The 23,636-nt window shown below is 44.4% G+C and overlaps 1 protein-coding gene across 2 annotated transcripts in view; it reads left to right on the top strand.

Annotated features, from left to right (window-relative positions):
• PKP3 (plakophilin 3) overlaps positions 1-22,978 on the top strand; it is a 64,135-nt gene extending 41,157 nt beyond the window's left edge. For both annotated transcript variants that reach the window (XM_081884551.1, XM_081884550.1), the window contains 12 exons: positions 3,663-3,751; positions 4,221-4,954; positions 6,420-6,543; positions 6,856-7,060; positions 12,091-12,265; positions 13,135-13,252; positions 15,323-15,490; positions 16,310-16,495; positions 17,641-17,794; positions 17,990-18,182; positions 18,847-18,934; positions 19,863-22,978. In XM_081884551.1, the coding sequence (XP_081740677.1) occupies positions 3,663-3,751; positions 4,221-4,954; positions 6,420-6,543; positions 6,856-7,060; positions 12,091-12,265; positions 13,135-13,252; positions 15,323-15,490; positions 16,310-16,495; positions 17,641-17,794; positions 17,990-18,182; positions 18,847-18,934; positions 19,863-19,898 (2,270 nt within the window). In that variant the 3' untranslated portion in view covers positions 19,899-22,978. The remainder of the gene's footprint in view (positions 1-3,662; positions 3,752-4,220; positions 4,955-6,419; positions 6,544-6,855; positions 7,061-12,090; positions 12,266-13,134; positions 13,253-15,322; positions 15,491-16,309; positions 16,496-17,640; positions 17,795-17,989; positions 18,183-18,846; positions 18,935-19,862) is intronic.
• Positions 22,979-23,636: the final 658 nt, after the last annotated feature.

The raw sequence follows: 23,636 nt of genomic DNA, 5'->3' as shown, positions 1-23,636 counted from the left end.
ACATGTGCGGCACACACACACAAACAAAACCAGGCACACCAATGGTGTTCCGTCCCTGGAGAATGCACAATATTTCCAGTCTTAGGGGTGCATTTCATATGGTAACATCCAAAAAACTGCTAGTGTAAACTTGCCTTTAGGGATTAAGACTTGTTTCTTGGTCTGGTTTGAACATCAAAGTAAGGTTTTGTTCATTCAAGTTTAGTGGTAAACCATGTTTTACACTCCTTCTGAGTTAAGTTGTTATCTTCTACAGATTCTTCTAAAATGGATATGGGATACTGCTGTACGTATCTCCTCCCTCACAGCCGCAAAAGCAGTCAGATGGTTCTGAGAAAAAACATTAAACGTTGGCTCAGAACAAAATCTGAGCCCACCAAAAACATTCTACTTGCTGGATTTTGGCTCAGGTCTCTCCCGATGACTCTGCAGCTTCTGAAATACAATCACTCAGTAGCATTATGGCTGCGCTGATAGCTGGTCAACTCCCTTCAGCTATCCAGGAACTGTGCCAGGTTACAGCTTTCTAAAAAGGGCCTTTGTTAAGCAACCATTTAAAAAGTGCTTTAATATTTATACAAAATGAAAGGATGCCTGGGAAAGAAGGAGTGGAGAAAGTTAATGGAGAGGCAACACAAGGAGCTGAAGCTTATTAGCTAGCCCCTCTGTGGGATTGTCTTGCATTTCTGTTTGTCGGAAAGGAGAACCAGTGCAGCCAAGCAAGAAGAAAACCAAGCATTTTGCAGATAAGAAAGTGAGAGGACAGCTCCAAAGCCATTTCCCACACTGTTCTTTGGCACTTGAGTTGTAAACTATGACTATAAGGTCTCTTTTGTGAAGGGCACAGGAAGCAAGTGCCTTTGCTTTGGAGGTTTCCTCTACTAACATTGCCGATGCAAATTTGTTCAGTGCTGATAGTCCTGGTCTTTCCTTTTCTCTCACCCACAATATGACCTGTGATCAAGGATTGTGTGTGACACAGCTGGGAGAAGAACATACAGCACCGTGCCGTGATTTGGCTTAGTGTTGTGTCCAAACCTGGGCTCATGGTTTATCTTGCTCCAGACAAACTGTGAGCTGTAGCCAAGGTTTGTTCTATGGTTTGCCATGCTCAGCTCACAGCAGCATGGCAGCAGCAGGACCAGAGAAAAAGCAAAGTGGCCAGTCTTCTCTTTGGGAACCTGCACATTTGCTTATTCACTCTAAGTCAGGCATTCCCAACCTGTGGCCCTCCAGATGTTTTGGCCTACAACTCCCATGATCCCTGCCTAACAGGACCAATGGTCAGGGATGATGGGAATTGTAGTCCAAAACATCTGGAGGGCCGAAGGTTGGGGACACCTGCTCTAAGTCATGGTTTGGCTTAGTGTTATGTCGCATCTGGGCCTCTGACAAGTGCAAAGCCAGTACAATTCCCTGCCATTTTCATTTCCCCCTTCTACCTTGCAGTAGCCCTAGGAGCCATGCACCTCTGAACAAGAGCACCTTTAATAATCACCACGCTAATGATTTTTAATCATAATGGATGAATAGATCATCTTTCCAAAATGTGTAGCCATTTCCACTTTCTTCCCAAAAAGTGAATGGAGGTGTCATTACCCAGAAGGCACTGTGCCAGATCCCAGTACAGTGTGTTCTGGGATATTATCCAGGAATTCATGCGTAGGTGGAATGTGAACCACCATGCTATTACAATCTGATTAAAAGAGCATCAGAAAACCACCACAAATAAATGGATGACAGGAAAGGGAAGAGCCAAATGCAGTAAGATGGAGGATAACTCATATCTCAGTCTTATGAATTTAAAATGGAAGATGGAAGCTTCTAAATGAGGGTCAAGCAAAGACAAAACAACCTGACATGAGAGAGCTAATTGGGGAAGTCAAGAGTCCTATAAAAATGAAATAATATTTTACTTGGCTTAGAAAATAGACAACTCAGAGGGCACAAGTTAAAGTTTATACAATCATGAATGATGTGAAGAGAATGGAGAGAGAGAAATTGTCCACCTTCTCCCATAAGAACAGAACACAAAGTTGCTCAAGGAAGTATTTGGTCTAGGATGAAGAAAAAATACTTATTCATAGTGGTTCATTAACTAATGATATGAATTACCACGAGTATGGTGATGAGTTCAAGCTTAGCTTACTTTTGATAGCTGTTACCCATGATTGCAAAACTGATTCCAATGTTTTGAGCCTGCATCCCTAGTTTAAGTGAATACCAGCTGTTTGGAAACGAACTGAAGGGTATGATTGTTGCCATTTTTTTTGTCTAGTGAGTTTGTCAGAGACACCTGGCTGCCCACATTCTGAGGCAGAATGATGGACTGGCTAGGTAGACCTTTGATTTGAACCAGCAAGGTACTTATTATGCCCTTGTGTTCTTTGTGAAAAGCTTTGAGCCTTTGTAGAGGATGAAGGTGTCTTTGGAAGAACTGACAAGCTTAAAAAGTGGAAGCTAGACAGTTGTCTTGTGGAAAACAAGGAGGTTCTGAAATAAAGGACATTTTTGTAACAGTAATTTATGCTCCAGAAAGTGTGGGACACCTCAATGTGTTTGCAAGCTTTTTGCATGGTTTTGGCAGGCCCTACAATGGCCTCTCCGAGCTATATAAGGCTTGGCTGCAGGCAAATCCAAATGACTAGGAACATATGGTGGACAAGAGGGACATTGCAAGGGCAACGAGGGATAGCTTTGAAAATTAGGTTCAGGTCAGAGACCCTTGACAAGATATTGGATAATTGGCTATGCAGTCATGATGCCAACAAGCATTTAAGGGTGATAATAGATAACCAACTGAGTCAACAGTTTCATGCAGTGGAGTGAAATGGAGGCCAGTGTAATTTTAGACTGAATTAACAGAAGCTTTCATATCTAGGAATTTATCAAGCAGTAAATAGCCCTGTGCTACTCAGCATTGATAAATGCAGGCTCCTCCTGCTAGAGACTCTTGAAGGCCCACCCCCTGGCCTGAGGACTGGGACTTCTCCTGCGCTCTATTGCTTCCTACCTGGCACACACTCTTTGCCATTAGACTGGCAAGCTAGTATGAGAGGCACTCAGTTCCATGGGCCCTGGGGAAGATTCCATTTGTGGCTCCATCTCATGTTGTATGAGATGGGCTTCAGTGGTTCCCTGAACCAGCATTGAAGACAGAGTCAGGAACCTGATTTAGCTCCTAGGCCGGTGATGCTATAGTCTCTATTTTGGTGTCCTGGTCACTCTGGAATCATGACACCTAGGGTCAGCCTATGGCATCTCCAGTTAACAGGATCTCTCATTGCAGGGCTGAGAAGGACCAGTGCCTGGGACCCTGGAGAACTGTTTCCAGTCTGAGGGGACAATATTAGGCTAGAACAACCAACCGTGTAACAGTATAAACTAGTTTCCAGGATTAACTGGGAAACATAACATGGGAGTAATTGAAGCCAAGACACTTGTTTTGATTAACATAGAAACTGAGGTCTGCCATGGACCCAGAATCCAGACCTCTAGAATTTGAAGGGTAAAGTCTGATATTTTCATGCATATTATATTTCTCCTTCCAAGTTTAGTCAACTCCAGCCAGTTGCTGTCCTGCTGCCCCAACTGTTGGACTGTTTGCCAAACAAAGCGATACTGTCCTTGCTAAGTGAGCTCAATGTATTCTTGTCCTGCAGGCGGAAACTCCACCAATGGCCAATGCAGCACTCTGCAGCAGCACTACAGCTCCAGATCCCAGACAAATGGCACAGCCCCCCAAAGCTCTGTAAGTTCAAAAACCCAGCTCTTTCTGCTGCCTATTGATTGCTAATGAACTGCGATTGTGGGTGATGATGACTGTTGTGATGATTACCACCAGTGTTAAAGGAATCTAATTCCCACTTTTGGCCTCCCTGCTTTTGTAAAACTAGTCCCCATGGTACTAAGCAATCTTGCAGCGATTGTTTCAGTAAAATATCCCAGGGACGGTGTCAGAGCCAGCTCTGCCAGCTTTTAAGATTCTGTGCAGAGCAGCATGGCTGTTAACTGAGAGCAGAATGTGGCCTGCCAGTTCACTGAGGATGGTGCCCATCAAGGGCAAATAAATGGGTGGTATGGAAAGACCCCACTTGACCTTGCCACTGGGGTGTGGCATTTGCAGGACAAACCAAATACTCTGCATTATTTCATTTGATAGAAGAGTCTATCTCCTTTTGAAAATAAACATTGCACTCCCTTCTTTCCTCCCAATGTAGCTGTACCAACCACCAGCTGGAAAGAAAGGTTACAGCACCATGAAAACTACTAGCTGGTCCTCTCGCTCAGCGGTGGACCTCAGACCCAACAAGAGAATGGCCTCTATCAGCAATGGCGTTGGGCCCAAGGGCCTGGCTTATAGCCCAAATTACACAATGTCTCAGTCTGCCAGCACTGCCCCCCGCCCCAGGTCTTTTCACGAGCGGAACTACCGAGGGCATCAGAACTATGACACCATGTCCCTGCGCTCCCTGCGCCTGGCGGATGGGCCAGGCAGTCCTGGGGGTGTGGATGACCACTACAGCATTGTGTCTGAGCAGCTGGATCCACTGGCCCAGGCAGCTCTCTACAAAAACCGGGCAGGTGGCGGCTTCAGCAGATCCTACACCTTTGAAAGGCAGATGAGCGCCGGCTCCAACGCCGGCATGAAGGGGCCCATCGACTGGATGGATGGCGTGGAGGCACCGCAGAACAGGCCTGTCATCCGCGCGCCGGCCATGCGCACCTTGCAGCGCTTCCAGAGCAACAACCGCTCCCGCCTTAGCACGGGCACCTATGGCACAGTCCAGGCTTCTCAGGCCGGGAACTCCTATGCAGGAATGATGGAACGCAGTTCCCGTGCCCCCTCTGTGCGCAGCTTGGCTGACTCCAACCACCATTTGCAAGACCTGCGTGCCATTGACATGTACGATGGTCAAAACACACTGATGTCTCAGCAGTCCTTCTCTGGAGGGTGAGTGTCCTGCGGTTTACTTGCAGGGTGTGGGGCAGTCTGTTCCCACGGAGGTGGTCTAAAGAAAGAGGAACAATCAGGGACACAAAGCATAGTGTTCTTCCTGCCTTGGTGATTTTTTTTTTTTATTGAAGTAGTTGATCATCACTTGTATAATGCTGCTCAGTGAGTCATGTGAATGTTGTCCCTTTCTGGAAATATGCCTTTACTCTAGCAGCAAAGTACAACTGATGGTGCGTCAAGGAAGATGATAGGACTTCTACTCTTCTTTCCCCCATAATTCCCAGACTTCACGTTAGGGTGCTTTGAATGTAACAACCTGAAGCCAAAGCCAAGGCCAGGGTTCAGCAACCTTTTTCAGTCGTGGGCCAGTACACCGCCCCTCAGACCATGTGGTGGGCCGGAATATATATATTTTTTTGGGGGGGGGGGAATGAACAAATTCCTATGCCCCACAAATAACCCAGAGATGTATTTTACATAAAAGCACACATTCTACTCATGTAAAAACACCAAGTAGGCCCCACAAATAGCCCAGAGATGCATTTTAAATAAAAGGACACATTCTACTCATGTAAAAACACGCTGATTCCCAGACTGTCCGCGGGCCGAATTGAGAAGGCGATTGGGACGCATCCGGCCCACGGGCCTTAGGTGATGTGGCAGCCTCTGTCCATCCACTTGTTTATGGCTAGTAGGGTGTTGACTTACAATGAGGGGGGGAAAGTATTTGATCCCCTGCTAAGTTTGCCCATTTGCCCTCAAACGAAGAAATGACCAGTCCATAATTTTAATGGTAGATTTATTGTAGCTGTGAGAGACAGAATAATAACAGGAAAAAACCCAGAAACCCATTCTGTAATTCCCTTAGTGGGGGTGGGGTGGAATACTATGCTTTGCTTTCTGTTTTCAGCATATCCATTGTGGAAGCACAGAACCTGGAATCCATTCTGGTATCTTTCATTCTGAGACTCTCCAGTCTCATAATTTTGAAGAACAAAGCATGCTTCTAGCCATTTCAGTTAGGGAAGAAAGGCACAGAACTGCAAGAACCGAATAGTAAGGGTTCAGAAAACAGAGTAAGCCTGACCAAAGGTTGCAGTTGTTACTCAGTGTGCTTTTCTGCTGTGCTGGACCCTCCTGTCCTTCATGCATGTTTGCAGTCTTCTCCTTTGCCATCTAATTCTCAATTCCAAACCCCTCTATCCCTCCCCCTTTTTTACAAAATACTTTTGGTTTTGCAAAAAAGAAAAGAAAAGCAAAACCCTTTGTATGCCTCCAATCTGCAAACATGATAAAATAAAGATATTAAGATTTGCTTAATATCTTTGGATATATATATATATATATATATATATATATATATATATATATGCATTCAGGGGACATTTATTAGAGCTCTATGTGAATGAGGTGAAGATGGGAAAATGCACACTATCCCCTCTAACTAGGCCTTGGTTTTCAGGTTTGATGACATTGATCTCCCTTCTGCGGTGAAATACCTGATGGCCAGTGACCCCAACCTACAGGTGCTTGGAGCTGCATACATCCAGCACAAATGCTATAGCGACAATGATGCCAAGAAACAGGTGAGGCAGCAGAGGCATATTGCAAGGCGATACTAGGAACGGGCCATGCCCAGGGCCTGAGCTTGTTTCCCAGGGGGACCAATGTGGCTTGCAGGTTTAGTCACTGACGCGTCTCATTGAAAAGCCTGCAATAGCGCTCATTCTGATGCATTGGGCTCTTTCCTGTGGGGATGAGTAAGTTATCTGGAATGAGAACAGAGCAGGCAGCCTTAGGTGGCATGGCATACTGAAAAGTTCCACGCAGAGACCTCTTTCTTGTTTCTCTCTGACAAGTGTACTACTCTTTCTGTCCCTGTCTCTCTGCCTCAACAGGCTCGCAGCCTCCAAGCCGTGCCCAAACTAGTGAAGCTCTTCAACAACTCCAACCATGAGGTGCAGCGCCATGCCACTGGAGCCATGCGCAACCTCATCTACGACAATGCTGAAAACAAGCTGGCCCTGGTGGAAGAAAACGGGATCTATGAGCTGATGCGCACTTTATGCGAGCAAGATGATGAGTTGCGCAAGAATGTCACAGGTGAGAGAAGTTTGCATGGGGTAAGCTCTCCAGTGCTCCAGTGCACATTATATTTGCCACAGAGCTGCTGCCCCAAATAGTCTCCCCATGAGTAGCCCCCTGCCCTACTGTCACTCCTAGGAGTGCTTGCTGCAGCTTGGATTCTGCCTGCCTGCACTCCATGGGTTTGGCTACCACTGTTAGGAGAGCAGAAACATGATGGCCCTGATCCTTGTGGGAGTGGTCAGGTATTCCAGCAGGAGGGAGACAACATGTCTTGGGAAAACTATTTTTGGTGGCATCCCCAAGCATGGACCAGGCTCTTAACTCCTGTGTCCAAAAAGGTCGGAATTACTAACACATGCAACTGACTTTGAACCAGGGCCAAAAACTGCAAGAACATGGAAATACTGTGAACTTCCCTGAGACCTGCAGGTATAGGGCAGTATATAAATTAAATGAAGAAATAAATAAAATAATTTCCCAGCTCTTCTGGAGGTGCCAGGAATTGAACCTGGGACCTTCTGCATGCAAAGTAAGGGCTTGCCTACATTTGAGCAGCATTTTGCTGCTAATAAATCCACACCCCACCCCACCTTCAAATAAGACTAGATTAGTCCACACCTGCATATATTTGAATTTGTAAATGAAGACCAACTTTGGTCTTTTCCCATGCACCTTAATTGCATTTGGCCCATGAATCACCTTGCCTGCACCTGCGTCATCTTTTGCACTGCACACGATACATTCACATCCAGAGCTTTTTTCTCTATGCTGCTCCCCTCCCTTTTGTCCCAGGTCCCCTTCAGAACTAGCCGCTCTCCTACCCCCCACCCCCTGCAACTCAGCTCAAATTTTCCAGGTGTCTCATTTCTCAATTCACAAAAAGCTTGAAGGCACACTAATCTGTGAACAGAAGAAATCAGCAGGACACTAGCAACTCCCAGTTTATTGAAACACTCTCTGAGCTCAGATTGGCATCCGTGCCCATTCACAAAGAGAACTGGGATAAGCACCAGCAAATCCTCATGGAGGAAAACATAAAACCTGGCAGAATCCGGAGAGCTTCATGGGCTGGGGAGGGAGTTCCAAATCCTCAGATTACGCACTCTAGTTGCTCTGTATGTCATGGTGTGCAAAGGAAGGTGATAAATATAGGTGGTAGGGAGGGCCAGGGTGTGGGTTGGGACCTGACTCCAGCCTGTCTGCAACTGTCTTTTGCGCTGGGAGAGAGCAAGGGCACTGAATATAGAGGTCCAGCCAACAGGAGAGATTACATTTGCTTCTGTTACAAAAGGGCCTTCCTAATCCTGCCCAACAGGCTCTGATTGTCTAATCTAATACCAGGCTAATGGGAAAGTTAGGTCTAGGAGCTATGATGCAATGAGCTTTAACGCTTATTACAAGCATGGTGGAGTCTGTGAAAGTGGCTTTAGCTGAATACAATCAGAGGATGGAAAGAGTAATCCCCAGATATCACAGCCCAGGGCATACCTCATTCTGTGCATGAGATTAGCCTTTTGCTGCTGGTATATATGGATTGGGGGTGGGGAGGAGACAAGACAACTGCATTCTTGCCTGCCTGTAGCTGTGTGTGCGCACACACACGCTGATCTCCCCCTTTTTGCAACCCACATGACAAAATTTATAATATGTTTTGTGGGCATGTTTCCTTACCTCTCCTGTATACAGGGTATCCTACTGAGACATGTCATAGGCAAATCAGTAATCTGAAAATATTTAAAGCAAACATTGCACTGATGCATTTATTGATTTGTTGTTCCACTTGTCCCAGTCGGACAGGGTGAATTGCTGTGATGTGCAAGGCTCACTTTCTAAATCAGACAAACTTGTTCACTTTGCTAGCTTTTATGTAATAGTTCCCTTCCCTATAATCCAAATCCTTCATCATCACCAGTGCACAATCTCAGTCTGGATAAATCCCATCCAAATCTGCACCATGCCTTTAGTTTTCTCCTGAAGCAGGTTAAAACTCACTCCTTTTATCATGCCTGCCACTCACTCTTTTATGAGAATATCCTCCCTCGTCTTCTTTATCTTCTCTCACCCAATTACTTGCCTAGCCCTTTCATACTAAAATCTGTATAAATACATATTTCTTCCTCCAGAACTGCAACATCTTTCCCCCTGGTTTATGTCTTAGTGCTCCCAATCCAATCCCAACATGAGGTGTATACAGTTAGCTTTGTTTCATGTGTGAATGAATATTGGCTCTTGGAAGCACTCTTGTGGGCTGAACTCTCATTCCTTCTCTGCCTCCACAATAATGCAAACTCTGTGAGAACCAAGCACTCACTTATCCTGATTTATCTCATTTCTCCATTAAATAGAGCTTCCCCAGTAAAATTTTGATTTCTCCCCATTGCCTATTGTGTTACTCTGTTTCTCAAAATGACTATGCATTTTTTCTCTGGGGCATATTTTAATAGCAGTGTGTGTGTGTGTGTGTGTGTGTGTGTGTGTGTGTGTGTGTGTTTTCTGCTTCCTTGAAAATTGTATCTAGAATATCTGTTGATCCTACTAACATAGTGGAACCAGGGGTCCATGCACACCAGCACTGACACTTTTCTTGCCCTGCCCCTTACCTCAGCAGCACCTTAATGTGCTGGGAGCCTGGTGGCTGCTCTGATTCCAGCCCTTTACAGCCTTCCTGCCAGTGCTGGCATAGAGTAACCCTACTCACCTGTGAATTCAAGGGGGGAGCTCATAGTTGTATTTGCCATTCAGCTTACCCGATCGGAGCAGTGCCTTATGAGCCTATGTCAGAGCTAGGGGAAGAGGGAGCCCAGTGGCTGTAGCCCAAGGAACTAAGTGATGGTGGGTATTGGGGGGCTGGTTTGTGCTGGGGGACACTGCGGGCAGATGGCCCAGCACTCCCCTCCAAAAGATGGTGCTGGGCCTGGCTGAGGATCTGGTCTGTTTGTTGATGTAGAGCATCCCAGTAGAGGTAAAGAAAAAAGAGCAAGCTGGTCAGGACAAAGCTGAGCAAGTCAGACATTATCCTGTCAGCACTGCAGGAAAGATCTCAGGTTTGAGGAACTGCAACAGGGAAGAGGTTAGATGAGTTCCTGGAAGAACACGGTTGACACATGGCAGAGCCTGCAGGGCTGTCTTGCTCCAACAAGTTCGTGTGACTCAACCATTCTTGTCTTTGTAGTAAAGCATCCCAGTAATGTTGACAGTCTTACAGAGCTTGGATCCATACAAGTTTCTACATGGTGTCTGTCTGCATCTTTCTCTTGCTGTCATTTCTTGGAGGAGTTGCTGGGGCTGCTGTTTGGTCTCATCCTGTCACTCAGGCTGATTTGCGTGGTTAGCAGATAACAGCTCAACATTCTAATATTTTCATCTATGGAGGGCCCACTGAAATTAGCAGTTATCTTACACACACACACACACATTGATATTTGTACTGGGATGGAACCTTCAAATGATCCATTTGCCACAAGGAATCAACACTTCAAGCACCCGTTCCAAAATAGCTAAGTATACCCTTGGAAACCCATATGAATAGAAGGAAGTGCTGCCACCACAAGGAGATCAGAATATGTCCCCCTTTTTGAACGGTGCATTTTTGTTCATTTTGAAATTTCTGTAGTTGTGGATTTGAGCTTTGAAAATGTGCCAGAACAAATAGATCTACTCTCTTAAAAAAAAACAAAAAACAACCCGCCCAGTATTTTATATATTTAAATAACCACAGCATCATGTGGTACATCATTTTCACAATACTAATGTAGGTTGTCTTTGTTTCATTTGATAAGTAGGAAAGTAATGTCTTCTTACTTATCCCAGGATATCAGTCCAAAGAGTTTCGTGTTTGTATATTGGAATCCTGAGGCCACCTTGCTCATTGAACAAAAGCATACAACTGAGTGGCAAATATAGCTATTCTTTTGAAATTGCTTCTTGCAAAATTTGCAGAGCAGATACTTGGATTTTCAGTGCTTTGTTATTTTATCCCTTTGGAACTGGTTAATTGCTTTGCAGGGTTTATAAGAAGGTTTTGAACATGGTTGATTGATATTTGCTTTTTTACATTGATTTTCCAATTCACTTCAACTGTACTTTAAATAGCATAGTGTGGGAGGCTGCTTGCTAGCTACTCTTAATGTTTAAAGGGATGGCTGTCTAGAGATGTCAAGACCAACTTCAAGGAAACACCCTATACAGTACATAGAACCCCAAATCAAATGAAGTGTGATGCGTTCCAGTAAAACTATTCAGCAGATAGCAAGCCATGTGCTATTCAGAGATTCATAGGAAAGGAACATATAGCAAGCTGCCTTATATCAAGTCAGAACACTGGTCTGAATAGCTCAGTGTTGTCTTCACTGACTGGCAGCAGCTCCCAAGGGTTTCATATGGGGGAGATTTCCAGCCCTACCTGGAGATGCTGGGGATTGAACCCTGGGACCTTTCTGCATGCAAACCAGATGCTCTGCCACTGAGCTACAGTTCTTCCCTTTATGAAGAACTGAAGAAAATAAGGGCCTGGGGCTTGAGGTACCTTGTTTCACAGCTCTGCTCAGAGAATAGGTGCACTGGGTGACCTTGAGAAAGTTGCCCTGTGCCAGCCTGGTGACATGGGGAAGCCACTGTGGCAGATTGCCATGTTTCCACACGACAAGTATTTGTGGGAATGCTTTGAAACACCTTTTAGGCCTGGGTTGTCCCAGGAAGTGGCAGGCCAAGTCAAGGGATGTCAGAGCCTTCATAGGACTGATCTCCACAACCTGCTGTTTTGCTGGCACATGTCAGGAAATGTTCCTGTAAACTGGGCCTCAGTTGTCTATCTGTGAAGCTAAAGTATGTGTGGGCTAACTTGCAGGTTTATTCTGACGACAAGTGCGTAAAGACTGTGAAGCATTTTGCACAGTGATTTAATAGGACATGGGAGCCAGCTAGGCATGAAAAAAACACACTACTTCCTGCTTAGTTCCTCAGAAAGCTGTGAGTTTCCCCATCTTGTGGAGTAGTGGTTTCTGTAGTGAAGTTTCCTTACACATCCTTGTCTCATTGTTCTGCAGGCATCCTCTGGAATCTGTCTTCCAGCGATAACCTCAAGGACCGCCTGGCCCGTGACACGCTGGAGAAGCTCACAGACCTGGTCTTGATTCCCCTCTCTGGGACAGGCAATGCTGCTCTTATCCAGCAAAATGCCTCAGAGGCAGAAATCTTCTACAATGCTACTGGCTTCCTCAGGTATTTCTCATTACTAAATTAAAGACATATTCTATGGCTATTGGATCCTTATAATACCTTATAGCTTGGGAAAGCTATGCATGATGTGGCAATATTTCAATATCCTCGGTGAAGCAATATTTAAGAAACAGAGGCAGTGCTGCTTTTACACTGTGAAAGCTTCCATGGCAGGTCAAAGTGGTCCATAGTGTAAGCTGGCACCAATGTTGTCATTCGCACTCTGTCCTTCTCTTAGTACATTGCTGCTGACTAAGATGGCATGAACAATGAATTGGTGCGCCATCCAGGACAGAAGCAAGGTGTTGGGAGGGGACTGTTAAACAATGCACTTTGGTTAAGCAATGTTTAACTGTTAAACAATGCACACAATGAAACGGCACTTTTGATTTTTAAAGCCAAGAACGTCGCACTTATTAGCGGTGTCTATGAATGGGGCTGTGTCGTGGATTGTAAAATGGGCCAGTTTGACTGACAATGCAGCCCTGCCCATTTCTCTTTGCATGGATCTCATTTGGCTGCCCCTGACAGTGAGACTCAAAGTGCAGTCCTAACTATGTTTACTCAGAGATAATTTCTATTGAATTCAACAGGCCTTGCTCTCAGGTAAGTAGGGTTAGGTCTGCAGCCTACTTTTGGGGTTCCATTGTCAAGATCACGTTCTTTCTCTGCCTGATACATATACAGCTGCCAGGTCAAGCAGAATAATTTACCCGAGAGATGCTGCTTCCCTCTGATATGTACCTGGCAGAATCTCCTGCTTTCTGTATTTAGTATATTAATTAGTTTGACCTTTTTAAGATGTGATGGCAGGTCTCAGGTGACAGGAATATTATTCCCTGTGATGACATGCTTTTGTGTTTCCCTTCTAGGAATCTTAGCTCTGCCAGCCAGCAAACTCGTCAGAAAATGCGTGAATGCCATGGGCTGGTAGACTCCATGGTCAATTACATTAATAGCTCACTAGAAGTAGGGAAGTCAGAGGACAAGGTGAGTCCTCCCCTTGTTAGCTGGTTGTCTTGTAATGTGCTGTGGCTGTGGCTGAACCATTATCTACACAAGGCCAAGAGATCTTTATTCCAAGGCCAAGTTCTCTGTGGTTATTCTTGTACATGTAAACAATTGTGATGTGGAATGATTTCTCCCTAAATCATTGAGGGCCCTCTTCTTAAGCCGAGGTTGTGGTTTCATTCTTCTGTACCAAGCTGGGCGATGCTTTTATTCCTTACATCCACCAGATCTGTTCTTGTCAGGTGGTGTCAGAGAAGCAGCAGACTTCTAGATCCCGGCTCATGTTCTAATCAAGAGTAATTCTGCTTTGGAAATTACTCTGTTTTTAAAGAGAGCATGCAGAAGGCATCTGTTTCTTAAGCCATCTTAATCATAATACAGGAAGGGCAAAACATACATCAATTATCCATGGATGCTGCTGGCTTTCAGAGTATTATTCTCTGGTATGACTGCCTCATGCATGTGTGGTGTAGTGGTTAAGAGCGGTAGTCTCGTAATCTGGGGAACCGGGTTCGCATCTTCGCTCCTCCACATGCAGCTGCTGGGTGACCTTGGGCCAGTCACACTTCTTTGAAGTCTCTCAGCCCCACTCACCTCACAGAGTGTTTGTTGTGGGGGAGGAAGGGAAAGGAGAATGTTAGCCGCTTTGAGACTCCTTAAAGGGAGTGAAAGGCAGGATATCAAATCCAAACTCTTCTTCTTCTTCTCTGAGAGAGCCAAGAGTAGGTTGATAGTCTGCCTCAAGTAGGAGACCTCCCCCTAAATCGGTGGGGAGAACCTTTGCCCCCTCCCCCCATATATTACTGTATAACAGCTGTCATCATCACTGGCCCACTGGCCTTGCTTGCTAGGGCTGATGGGAGTTGTAGTTCAGCAACTTCTGGAGGACCCAAGATTCTCCACCCTTGCCATAAGTCAAAACTTCCTTTGTTACTTTTCCTGACATGAGCTCTTCACACAGACTTTGGGAAGCAGTCCAAAGACACGGCAAGCCACTTCACACATTACACATAGACAAAGCAAGGTCTGCCAACAAGTGTACACTCAGATTGGTGCTACAGCCAATCACAAGGCGTGTGTGTGTTAAATGTGTTTTTTACACTTTTCAGTTTAGACATACATATGGAATTTTTGGTGTACATCCAAAAATGGAAAGTGTAAGGCAACCCTTATTCATGTAGTGTAGTGAACAGAGCATCAGACTAGGACTCGAATGTCCTTGATTCAGATCTGCCCTTAGCAATGAAACTCACAGGATGATCTTCAGCCAAGCACTGATACTTGGCTAACCTACATCACAGAAGACCATGTATGCTATAATGGGGATCTTGGAGGAAGGGCAACATAAAATACAAGAAAGAATAAGAGTCGTATTAGCTTGTAAGTGGTCAGATAAGAGTATATTGAATTCTTCCATTAAAATTCAGGGTATCTGCAGCAACAAGTCAGCTAAAATGTGATGTGTGGGTTTAAAAAGACTTGAATTTGACTGTTTCTATACATCTAAGTAAAATAATCTAGGTTTTCTGTAGACCATAAAATAATGCATTTTTCTGTGCCTGGGCTGCACTGGTCCAATACAATCAAATATGCTTGGTTGCTCCTTGGGTCAGAGCTGCCTGGGAATCTCCATTCCTAGCCTTTCTCATTCTTGGCAGAAGTGTAGTGCAGATGTCTCCAAGCACAGATGTAGCCCATATCCCTTATCCTGACTCCAAAGCCAGTGAGGAGTCTTCTTGTAAGCTGCTTCCAGTAAAAAACTGGAAAGGCAAAATATAAATTATGTGTGTGTATGCATAATATTTTACATTTGGGGCTTCTCCAAATTTTTGCCTGAGGCAGCTGACGAGAAGAATCACACACAAACAAAAATACATAAAATACTGAAATCTACATAGAACAGCATCTTATAATACAATCCACGGCAACCACTTAAAAACATAATTCCTTAAGGGCTTGCCAAAAGAAAGAAAAGGAAATACTTTGCATTGGACAATTTGCTGTAAATGGTTCGTTTAAAAGCACACCCCGCTTTTGTTGTCCCTACAGAGTGTAGAGAATGCCGTCTGTGTACTGCGCAACCTCTCCTACCGTCTCTATGATGAGATGCCTCCTTCTGCACTCCAGAGACTGGAAGGCCAAAGGAGGGGCGAGGGGCCAACCATGACTAGCGAGCTGGTTGGATGCTTCAGCCCACAGGGCAGGAGAGCTCGAGAGGTGAGAGGGCAAATGGTGTTATTATGGGGGATAGAAAGAAGGGCCTGGCAGCAAATGTTGCTTAAGGTAAGGAATTGCTGCATTGTGTTTTTAATATTGGGTTGGGAGCTGCTCAGAGTGGCTGAGGAAACCCAGCCAGATGGGCGGGGTATAAATAATAAATTGTTATTGTTATTATGTTAAGAGATGGTGAAGTGAGCCTATGAAGGGGTCTGTTCATCTGAAGTCTGCATAGCTTCATTTGTGCCCGGGCTCTGCCCAAACATGTGTTTTTATTGTTGGCGCTCATCCCCCACCCTCAGAATATGAAGTAAGAGTTTGTTAAAGTATCCCTGAAAATGTGAAGACTTTTCCTTGGTTCTGAGTAACTACAATGAAACCCCCAATTTCAGAGATGAGTGGGAAGAACTTTCAGATCAGTAGTTGTTGCCTTCGATCCTCATCATGCCTGTTGCTCGATCTAAGCACTAGGATAGAAGTTGCTTTTCAGGGCGTGAGGGTGACATCCCCCAAGGAGATCCAGAGCGTTATCAGTGGAGGTGTAAGCTCCTTCCAGTATTTTCACATTGAATGCTGGGAATTAATGATACAGTGAAGTGAACACATGCAAAGCAATTATGAAGCGAGTAAGATCCCGAAATAGATTGAAGTGGATTTAAGGCGTGAGAAGCTGTGTCCATAGAAACAGATGACAGCCATGGTAGAAACAGTGCATGAGCTGAGGTCTGGGTGAGGTATGAAGGGGGTGATATGGTAGAAAACGGTTCTCTAGACCCCCATAGAATGGTCAGTGAACATTCTCTCTCTTTCCCTCCCAAGCTCCACATGAACTCAGACATTGTGACTTTCACAGAGGTCTCTAAGGATCCCAAAGGGATGGAGTGGCTGTGGAACCCTCAAATTATAGGAGTGTACAACAGGCTGCTACAGAGATGTGAGCTAAACAAGCACACCACGGAGGCAGCCTCTGGGGCTCTTCAGAACATCACAGCAGGGGACCGGAGGGTAAGGTTAACAGCTTGAAACATCCCACCAAGAGTCTTGTTGGGTACACTGGGATAAAATGGTGTGAGGGTTGTTTTTTTAAGATGGCAAACTTTGAAGACTAGCAAGAAACTAAAAACTGTTGAACTGATAGGACTTTTCTACCCATTGGTGGAATATTGTATATTTTCTATTGACTTACACCTCAAGGGGAAGGCTCTGAGCATTTCCCCAGCTTCTGTTTCATAATACTGACACCGCCACAGCCTAAAGGTTTCCTAAACAACATGAAGAGAAGGTGCCTGTGAAGGAGGAACTTCCCTTGCAGGCTGTGCCTGCCTTACCTTCCTTAGACCTGAACAGGCACTGCTGTGAGAATTCACTCTCCATGTCACAGATGATGAGAAGAAAGGCATTCATAGGTGGCTTGTGCATAGTTGGAAACGGGATGACAAGGCCTCCCTTACCTACTTGAATCCAAAACATAGCTAGGACAGAAAAGACTAAGAACCAATAGATCATACAGCACTGGGAGTAGATGAAGGGGAAGGCCAGATGGACTTCTCTGTTTGCAGTGTCCCAATACTTCTTGTAGGTATATAGGTCAATAGTTCTTAACCGTTTTGGCCCACAGACCCTTTTGAGGATTTGATGAAAGCTATAGACTTCCTTTCCAGAAAAATGCACATAAACACACAAACATGCACACAAACGTTTGTTGCAATGGAGGGGTGGGTGTTTTTTTGCACTTTGTTCACAGACTTCCTGAAGCCCATCCATGGACCTTTGGTTAAGAATCCCTAATGTAGGCCAATGAAAATATTTAAATAGTTTTGGAAGTGTACTTTGAAGGAGAAGGAGGAGTAGCCAAATATCAGTGCCAGTTCTGTCATTTGTCATAACCAGCTCTCCCCAATTCACAGTTGGGAGGAAAGCTTCCCGTTCTCTTTTCCCCTCACCCCTGATGCTTTCTGTGCTGTAGCACTAAATTGCTGTGGAAACCTGCCATGGAGGCATCTTAAACACAAGGGTTTTTGATAAACAATGTTGCAGCAATAAGCAGAGGAAATGTGGGAATCTCTCTCCCCACATCTGCAACTTGAGCTCAGATGCTTTATTGACTTGGCTAACAACTCATCCTCTTGCTGGCTCCTGTTTCATTGTAGTGGGCTGGTGTCCTCAGCAGAGTGGCTTTGGAGCAAGAGAGGATCCTGAACCCAGTGCTGGACAGAGTCCGCACAGCTGACCATCACCAACTTCGTTCACTGACGGGACTGATTCGGAATCTCTCCCGGAATGCGCGCAATAAGGATGAGATGTGTGAGTGTCATTCCAATTGGAAAATATAGCAAAGGTCACCATCCCAGGACCTGGAAGAAAGCTGGGAGGCACTGTCCTCCAGGCAGAATGACCTTGCCTACTCCATGCACACAGTGTTTCTGGTGCGTGTCCCATTCCTTGGGGCTTCACCTATAGTCACCTACATCACTGATCAGTTTTGTTTTTGATTTGCAGCAACCAAGGTGGTGAGTCATTTGATCGAGAAGCTCCCAGGCAGCTCTGGAGAGAAGTGGCCTCCAACAGACGTGGTTGTCAACATTATTGCTGTGCTGAACAACTTGGTTGTGGAAAGCCCTGTTGCTGCACGTGACATTGTCTACTTTGATGGCCTGCGGAAGCTATTCTACATCAAGAAGAAAAGGGACAGGTGGGGAAGACCTGGGGATTCCTCCTCCAATTCCATATGCTGAAACCACCAGTTGAATTCCCAGAACTCCATATTCAGTCACATTTTAGGCCATTTGGCTGCTTTATACCAATTGCAAGGGTGTGAAATTAGTCCACCTGCTGCTAAACAGTACGTCCTCCTGTCTAAATTTCTATTAAGGGGAGTGTTTGTGGATCTGCAAAGCTGTGAGTCTGTTCCTACAGCCCATGCCCATTTGTTAAGACAGACCCATTTTCTTCCAGAAGTGTAGCCCAAGCCTATTGGATGTATCACTGAATTTAGTAGGGCTTTGTCCTAAGTACGTGGGAGGAATTCAGCTGAGTTGTCCCCCCTCTCTTCCTCTATGTGCTTAAATTTGCTCTGGAAGATGGGGGGAGCCCCCAGAACAGGTTTAGGGGGCACAAGGGGGAAGGAGAGTAGCTAAATCCCACTGCACAAGCAGACCTTGTTCCTTGTGTCCATACCCCACTTAGCGTTATGTGGAATTCCTCACTATGTGTCTAAGAGTTGCTACCTTAATTCTCAGTGGTTCACTAATAGACATGATGTAACCTAGTATAAAATCCACCAATAGTTTATGAAGGAAGAGAGCCTATGTCTTAAAGTGCACTTGCAATGTGTTGTGACTGTTTTTATTCTCCAGCTCAGACAGTGAGAAGTCGTCGAGAGCTGCTTCCAGCCTCCTGACCAACATGTGGCAGTACAGCAAGCTTCATCGGGACTATAAGACGGTATGTTCCTTCCTCCCAATTACGTAGTGAACTTACAGGGGAAGAACTGACTTCCTGCCCAGTCTAGAGGGGGAAGTATGGTTGCCCCTTCAAGTCCTGCAGTGTGAAAGCTTGCACTCCTGGACATCCACATCACAAGAGAAATGACTTCATAGGGTGCCTGTGCTGCAATATGCATGAGTAGGTTTCTGATTCTAGAAGAGGGAGAAGAGGTATCTTCTAGATATGATCAGCTACAAAGGCCAGCATGCCTATATTAGTAGTAGTTTTCTGGAAGAATGAATTTCAGTAAGTATAGTTTGTCATGGAGGCGTAAGAAAACATATACCTGCTCTACGCCCCTATTTTGAATCGCTATTAACAGTATGGGAGCCCACCCTATACCCTTTTGCATCTAACTTTAACAAGGGATGCTTGGTGGGTACCTGCTGTGCTTTGGGTTTAGCCCTATAGTACTGAATAGGAAAGTGACAGAGATGTGCTGTTTGTTCAGCTGCCATTTTGGCCTTAGCTGAGGATATTGCCCCAAATAGATCAATAACCTATAGTTTTAGTCCAGGAATCATGGCACTTATCTAAGGTGTCAGGAATGTGTGTCCTCCAAGGGCTTGGCAAGTGCCACTTGTTTTTAGGGCTCCCCCTTATTTTAAATGTTTGAACATTTTAACACACTATTAGAACATAACACATCACCCTTATTTCTCATAGTGGAGGGCTTCCATTTCAGACATCAGGCACAATAAACTTCTCTTATGAGGGAGGAAGGGGCACCCCTTGCTGCAGATCATTCTCTTCTGCAGTATCACAGATATGAATTCTAGATTGGCAGTTCTTTTGAGAATCTGTGCCATCTTGGGTTTTATATCAATAGGGCACTGGGTGGGTGGAATGATGTGCCCTTGTGATATTCTTCTTCTGTGTTTTACAGAAGGGCTATCGAAAAGAAGACTTTGTTGGCCTGTAAAGAAAAAGGAATGCAGAAATGGACTGTCCAGCCCTAACCCTTCATGAAATTTGTACGTGAATCACCATCATGGACTGTGCCGCCACTGCATGAAGCTTGCCCTCTGCAGCTTCCCTCCTTTTTATAGATCTCAGGCCAATTTGGCTGGTGTGCCTTATTTTTTAATTATTCATTAGTGTTTCTTTTTCAAGCCTGCTGGAAACTCATCATCTTCTGCTGGCCATCTTATCTTCATAAAAACAAATCTTAACTGTAAAGACGTGAGTCAGCATCCAGGCAAATTCTCAGGACTCTACTTCTCCTTCACATCTTGTACTGGATGCCCTTGGATCCCCAGTCATTATTTGAAATTCACAAACACTCATGTCATGGCAGGACTTCCAGTCTTGGGAAGGATGCTGAGGGGCCTTCCTTCTCCCTCCTAAAAGTCCTGCTGTTCATAGGTCACTCCCCACCATCCTCTCTGAACCCCTAAAATGATGGGCTTCCTTTTCACTTTTAAAGATCTAGGAGATCTTCTTTTCTTGAGGCATGGATCAATTTTAATGAGAACTATAAGCTCTACATATATGACACCAGAAAACCACTTGTTTCTGGTGGTATTGAACCTGTTAATGGAATTTTGAGGGATAAATGCAATGTTTAAAGTTAGCACTGGCCAAAAAGTAGGGCAAGAATGCTTTGGCATATAGTTTTATGGTGGAATCGGGTGACGGATTCTTTCATTTTAATTAGTTTGTATGGTCAATAGCAGGTATCCTGAAGACGGGATTTTCTGGAGCTACACACACTGTATATGTGTACTGTTTCTGTTTGGGTGATAGCACTGGTGAAGTAAGAGGTGGGTGGGATTATGCAAAAAGGGTGCTGGCTGGCTTAGAACCTGCTGGGGAAAAAGAGGTCCTTGGGCTGGTCTCTGGCCAGCTTTGCGCAAAATGTTACTTTGGCTCTATGCTGGCAGGAATGCCTTGGTGGCTATAAAGTGCCAGGTACTGGTCCACTGAACTGTATTTGATTATAGGGTAAAACCAACAGCCTTGATCTAAAGTGCTAGGACCCTGTCAAATGAGCCAACACTGGCTGGGATAGAATATGTTAAGGCACAAGATGACCGGATTAAAGTTTTAGTAAAATTAAGCTGTCTTTTGTGTGCCAGTATTCTACATGAAGGAAGTTACATAACGACTAATTCACAGTAGCTTTCACTCAGGGGTACATCCTTCGTGCAGTCGAATGGCAGATTATTGGAATGTCCTATCAGAATGTTGGCTAAAGGGGAAGTTACTACAGAGGCTGTGATGGCAGACAAACATTGGTTATGGCTGTCATCTGGTACCTGTTCAGGCCAATGGGGAAGCTGGAGGCTGTAGGATCTGGTACTAGTCCCACTACATGCTATGTCCACCAATCTGACAGGCTTTTTTCACTGCCTAGCTGAAAGCCATTGATTGAGAAGGTTTCTCTTACTGGAGTAGTTGCGCTGTTAACTGCACTACCTTTCACATAAATCAGCAGCAGCTCTCAATAGCTGTCATTATCAAAGTGAGTCATGCAACTACTATGAGTGGTATCAACTAATTTTTACTCAAGAGTAGCCCTATTAAAATACTTAGCCAAATTTAGCCATGTTCATTTACTTTAAGAGACAAGCTGCTGTTGGAATGGCAGCTGATTTCAGTATTTGGGAGGAAAATAACTACCCCAGCATCCTCTCTCTGACGTTCTTGCTGTAATTGTTAAAATTTGTACCCAGCATAGATATGAGACCAGACTCTGCTCAGCCACAACGTGAAGCCAAGATGGACTCGAGGGGCAATAAGAGGGAATAAGTTTTTCCTGTACATACTGTATATAGAATGCTTTTGTTTTTACTCAGTATAGTGGATAGGCTATTATCTTGTAAAATTGCTGCTTTTAACAACTCATTAACTTTGACAGCATTATGTATGCTTCCTTGGAAATCACAACTGTGCAACTGAAAAGTCACCTTAAGAAAGTGAATTAAGCAGCTGGCGTTTTCTTTTAGTAAAATAGCTACCTTTGCATGGTGCATAGTGATGCACCACTCACCAGTTCCTCCAACATCTGACACTCTTCCTATTTTCAGAGGTGATCATCTGTATATAAAAATTGAGGAAACAGCTCCCCTAATTTCCAAGTAAGGATGGATGTTATTGTAGAGCTATCTCAATGGAACATGCACACTCAAGCATCAGATAGGCTGCCTGGAAGTAGAGCTGTTATCTCTTAACAACTGTCTGGGAGAGGGGAGGAGCCAAAAGTATCAACAAATGCACATAGCTCAGCAAGTTAAGCAGGTAATTAAAACTTGCTAATTTGCCAGTCTGCTGCTTCTACTAATGTTGTTCGCCAAAGACCTGCCTCTGCTCTCCACAAAGAGGCACAATCATCCCTTTTTTTGTTTGTCAAATGAGAAGCCTGGATGCAGGATTGAAAGCCTTAGCCATGAACACAAGGAGAAAAGTGGGAAGACAAGTCATTTTGTGAAGATGGCCACAGCCTTTGGCCCATTTGCTGGTAAAATACACCTGGTTAAAGTTTAAATTGTAATGAACATGACAAGTAATAACAATACCCTTGGATTATCTCTTAGGAACTAAATGAGCTCTTAAGAGCATATCTACCTTTGTTCGTTAGGCTCTTCTCTAACTTCTGAAATAAAAATATTTCAATATTATATATTTATGTTTGTTTTATGAGAACCTGAAGCACTGAAGGATAGGCATGTTAAATGCTACATCAAAGAACATGTGGGTGAAAGGACTAGGTCTTCTTCAGTGCTTCTGCTAGAGAGAAATATACAACTGGCAAGACAGCTTACTGACCCATCAGGTGATCAGCCGCAGTGGTGCAGTATGGAAGGAATTCCATCCAGTACAGCAGTTCTCACCCCTGTATGACATGTTGCACTTGCAAAAATTCTGTTTCCTGTACAACTATTAAGAACCTTGTCTTCCTCTGAATCTGGAAATCTTTTGCACACTTTTGAGCATGCTCAGTGCATGCTCTCTAATTCTGAGCAGACTCATTGATGTTGCTAAATAAAGGCTTTGACCATTTATTGCTGTTACTTTTTCTTGTTATGCTATAGTCTACATGTGTCAGTGGCATGTATACTTTGAGTTTACCACTCGGGCTTACCATTCTGTCTCTGGAGAACTCTGGGAACTGGGATTCCATGAACTGGGGAAAGGCTCTAGAACAGAATCCTCAACACCATCACCAAAATACAATTCCCAGGATTCTTTGAGGGAAGGCACAACTGTAATGAATATCTATCGCGGAGAGAATATGTAACACCATGAAAAACTGAAAATGCCCAGAGCATTACCTGTATCCACATAGAAAATGGCAGCTGGCATGCTCAAAGAACTACAAAAGACTTATGATACAGGACTTTTTTGCATTCAGAAACCATGTTGACTATTCCTCAAAAAGGCTTGTCTTCAGTAGCTGTAACAATTCTCTCTTTAACATCCTTTTCATGATTTTACTGGAAGATATCTTTTAAAAGGGCTTCCCTACAAAAAAACAAACACACACAGAACGGCTATCCTTTAGTTAGCCCAGTTACAGTGATAGATTGCATATTTTTATTATTTAATGAATCTTGGGTGCATTTCAACTGTATATGAGGGATTGTTAATTTTAGCCCTCATACCTTACGCACATGAACTAAAAAAGTAGTTTAGTTCAATGCAAAGAATTATACTTTTC

The sequence above is a fragment of the Podarcis melisellensis genome (genome assembly GCF_964234715.1).
Source record: "Podarcis melisellensis genome assembly, chromosome: 1".
In the NCBI taxonomy this organism is placed as follows: Eukaryota; Metazoa; Chordata; class Lepidosauria; order Squamata; family Lacertidae; genus Podarcis; species Podarcis melisellensis.
Note: the sequence above shows the minus strand (reverse complement) of the source record. Positions and strands in the feature narration are given on the sequence as shown.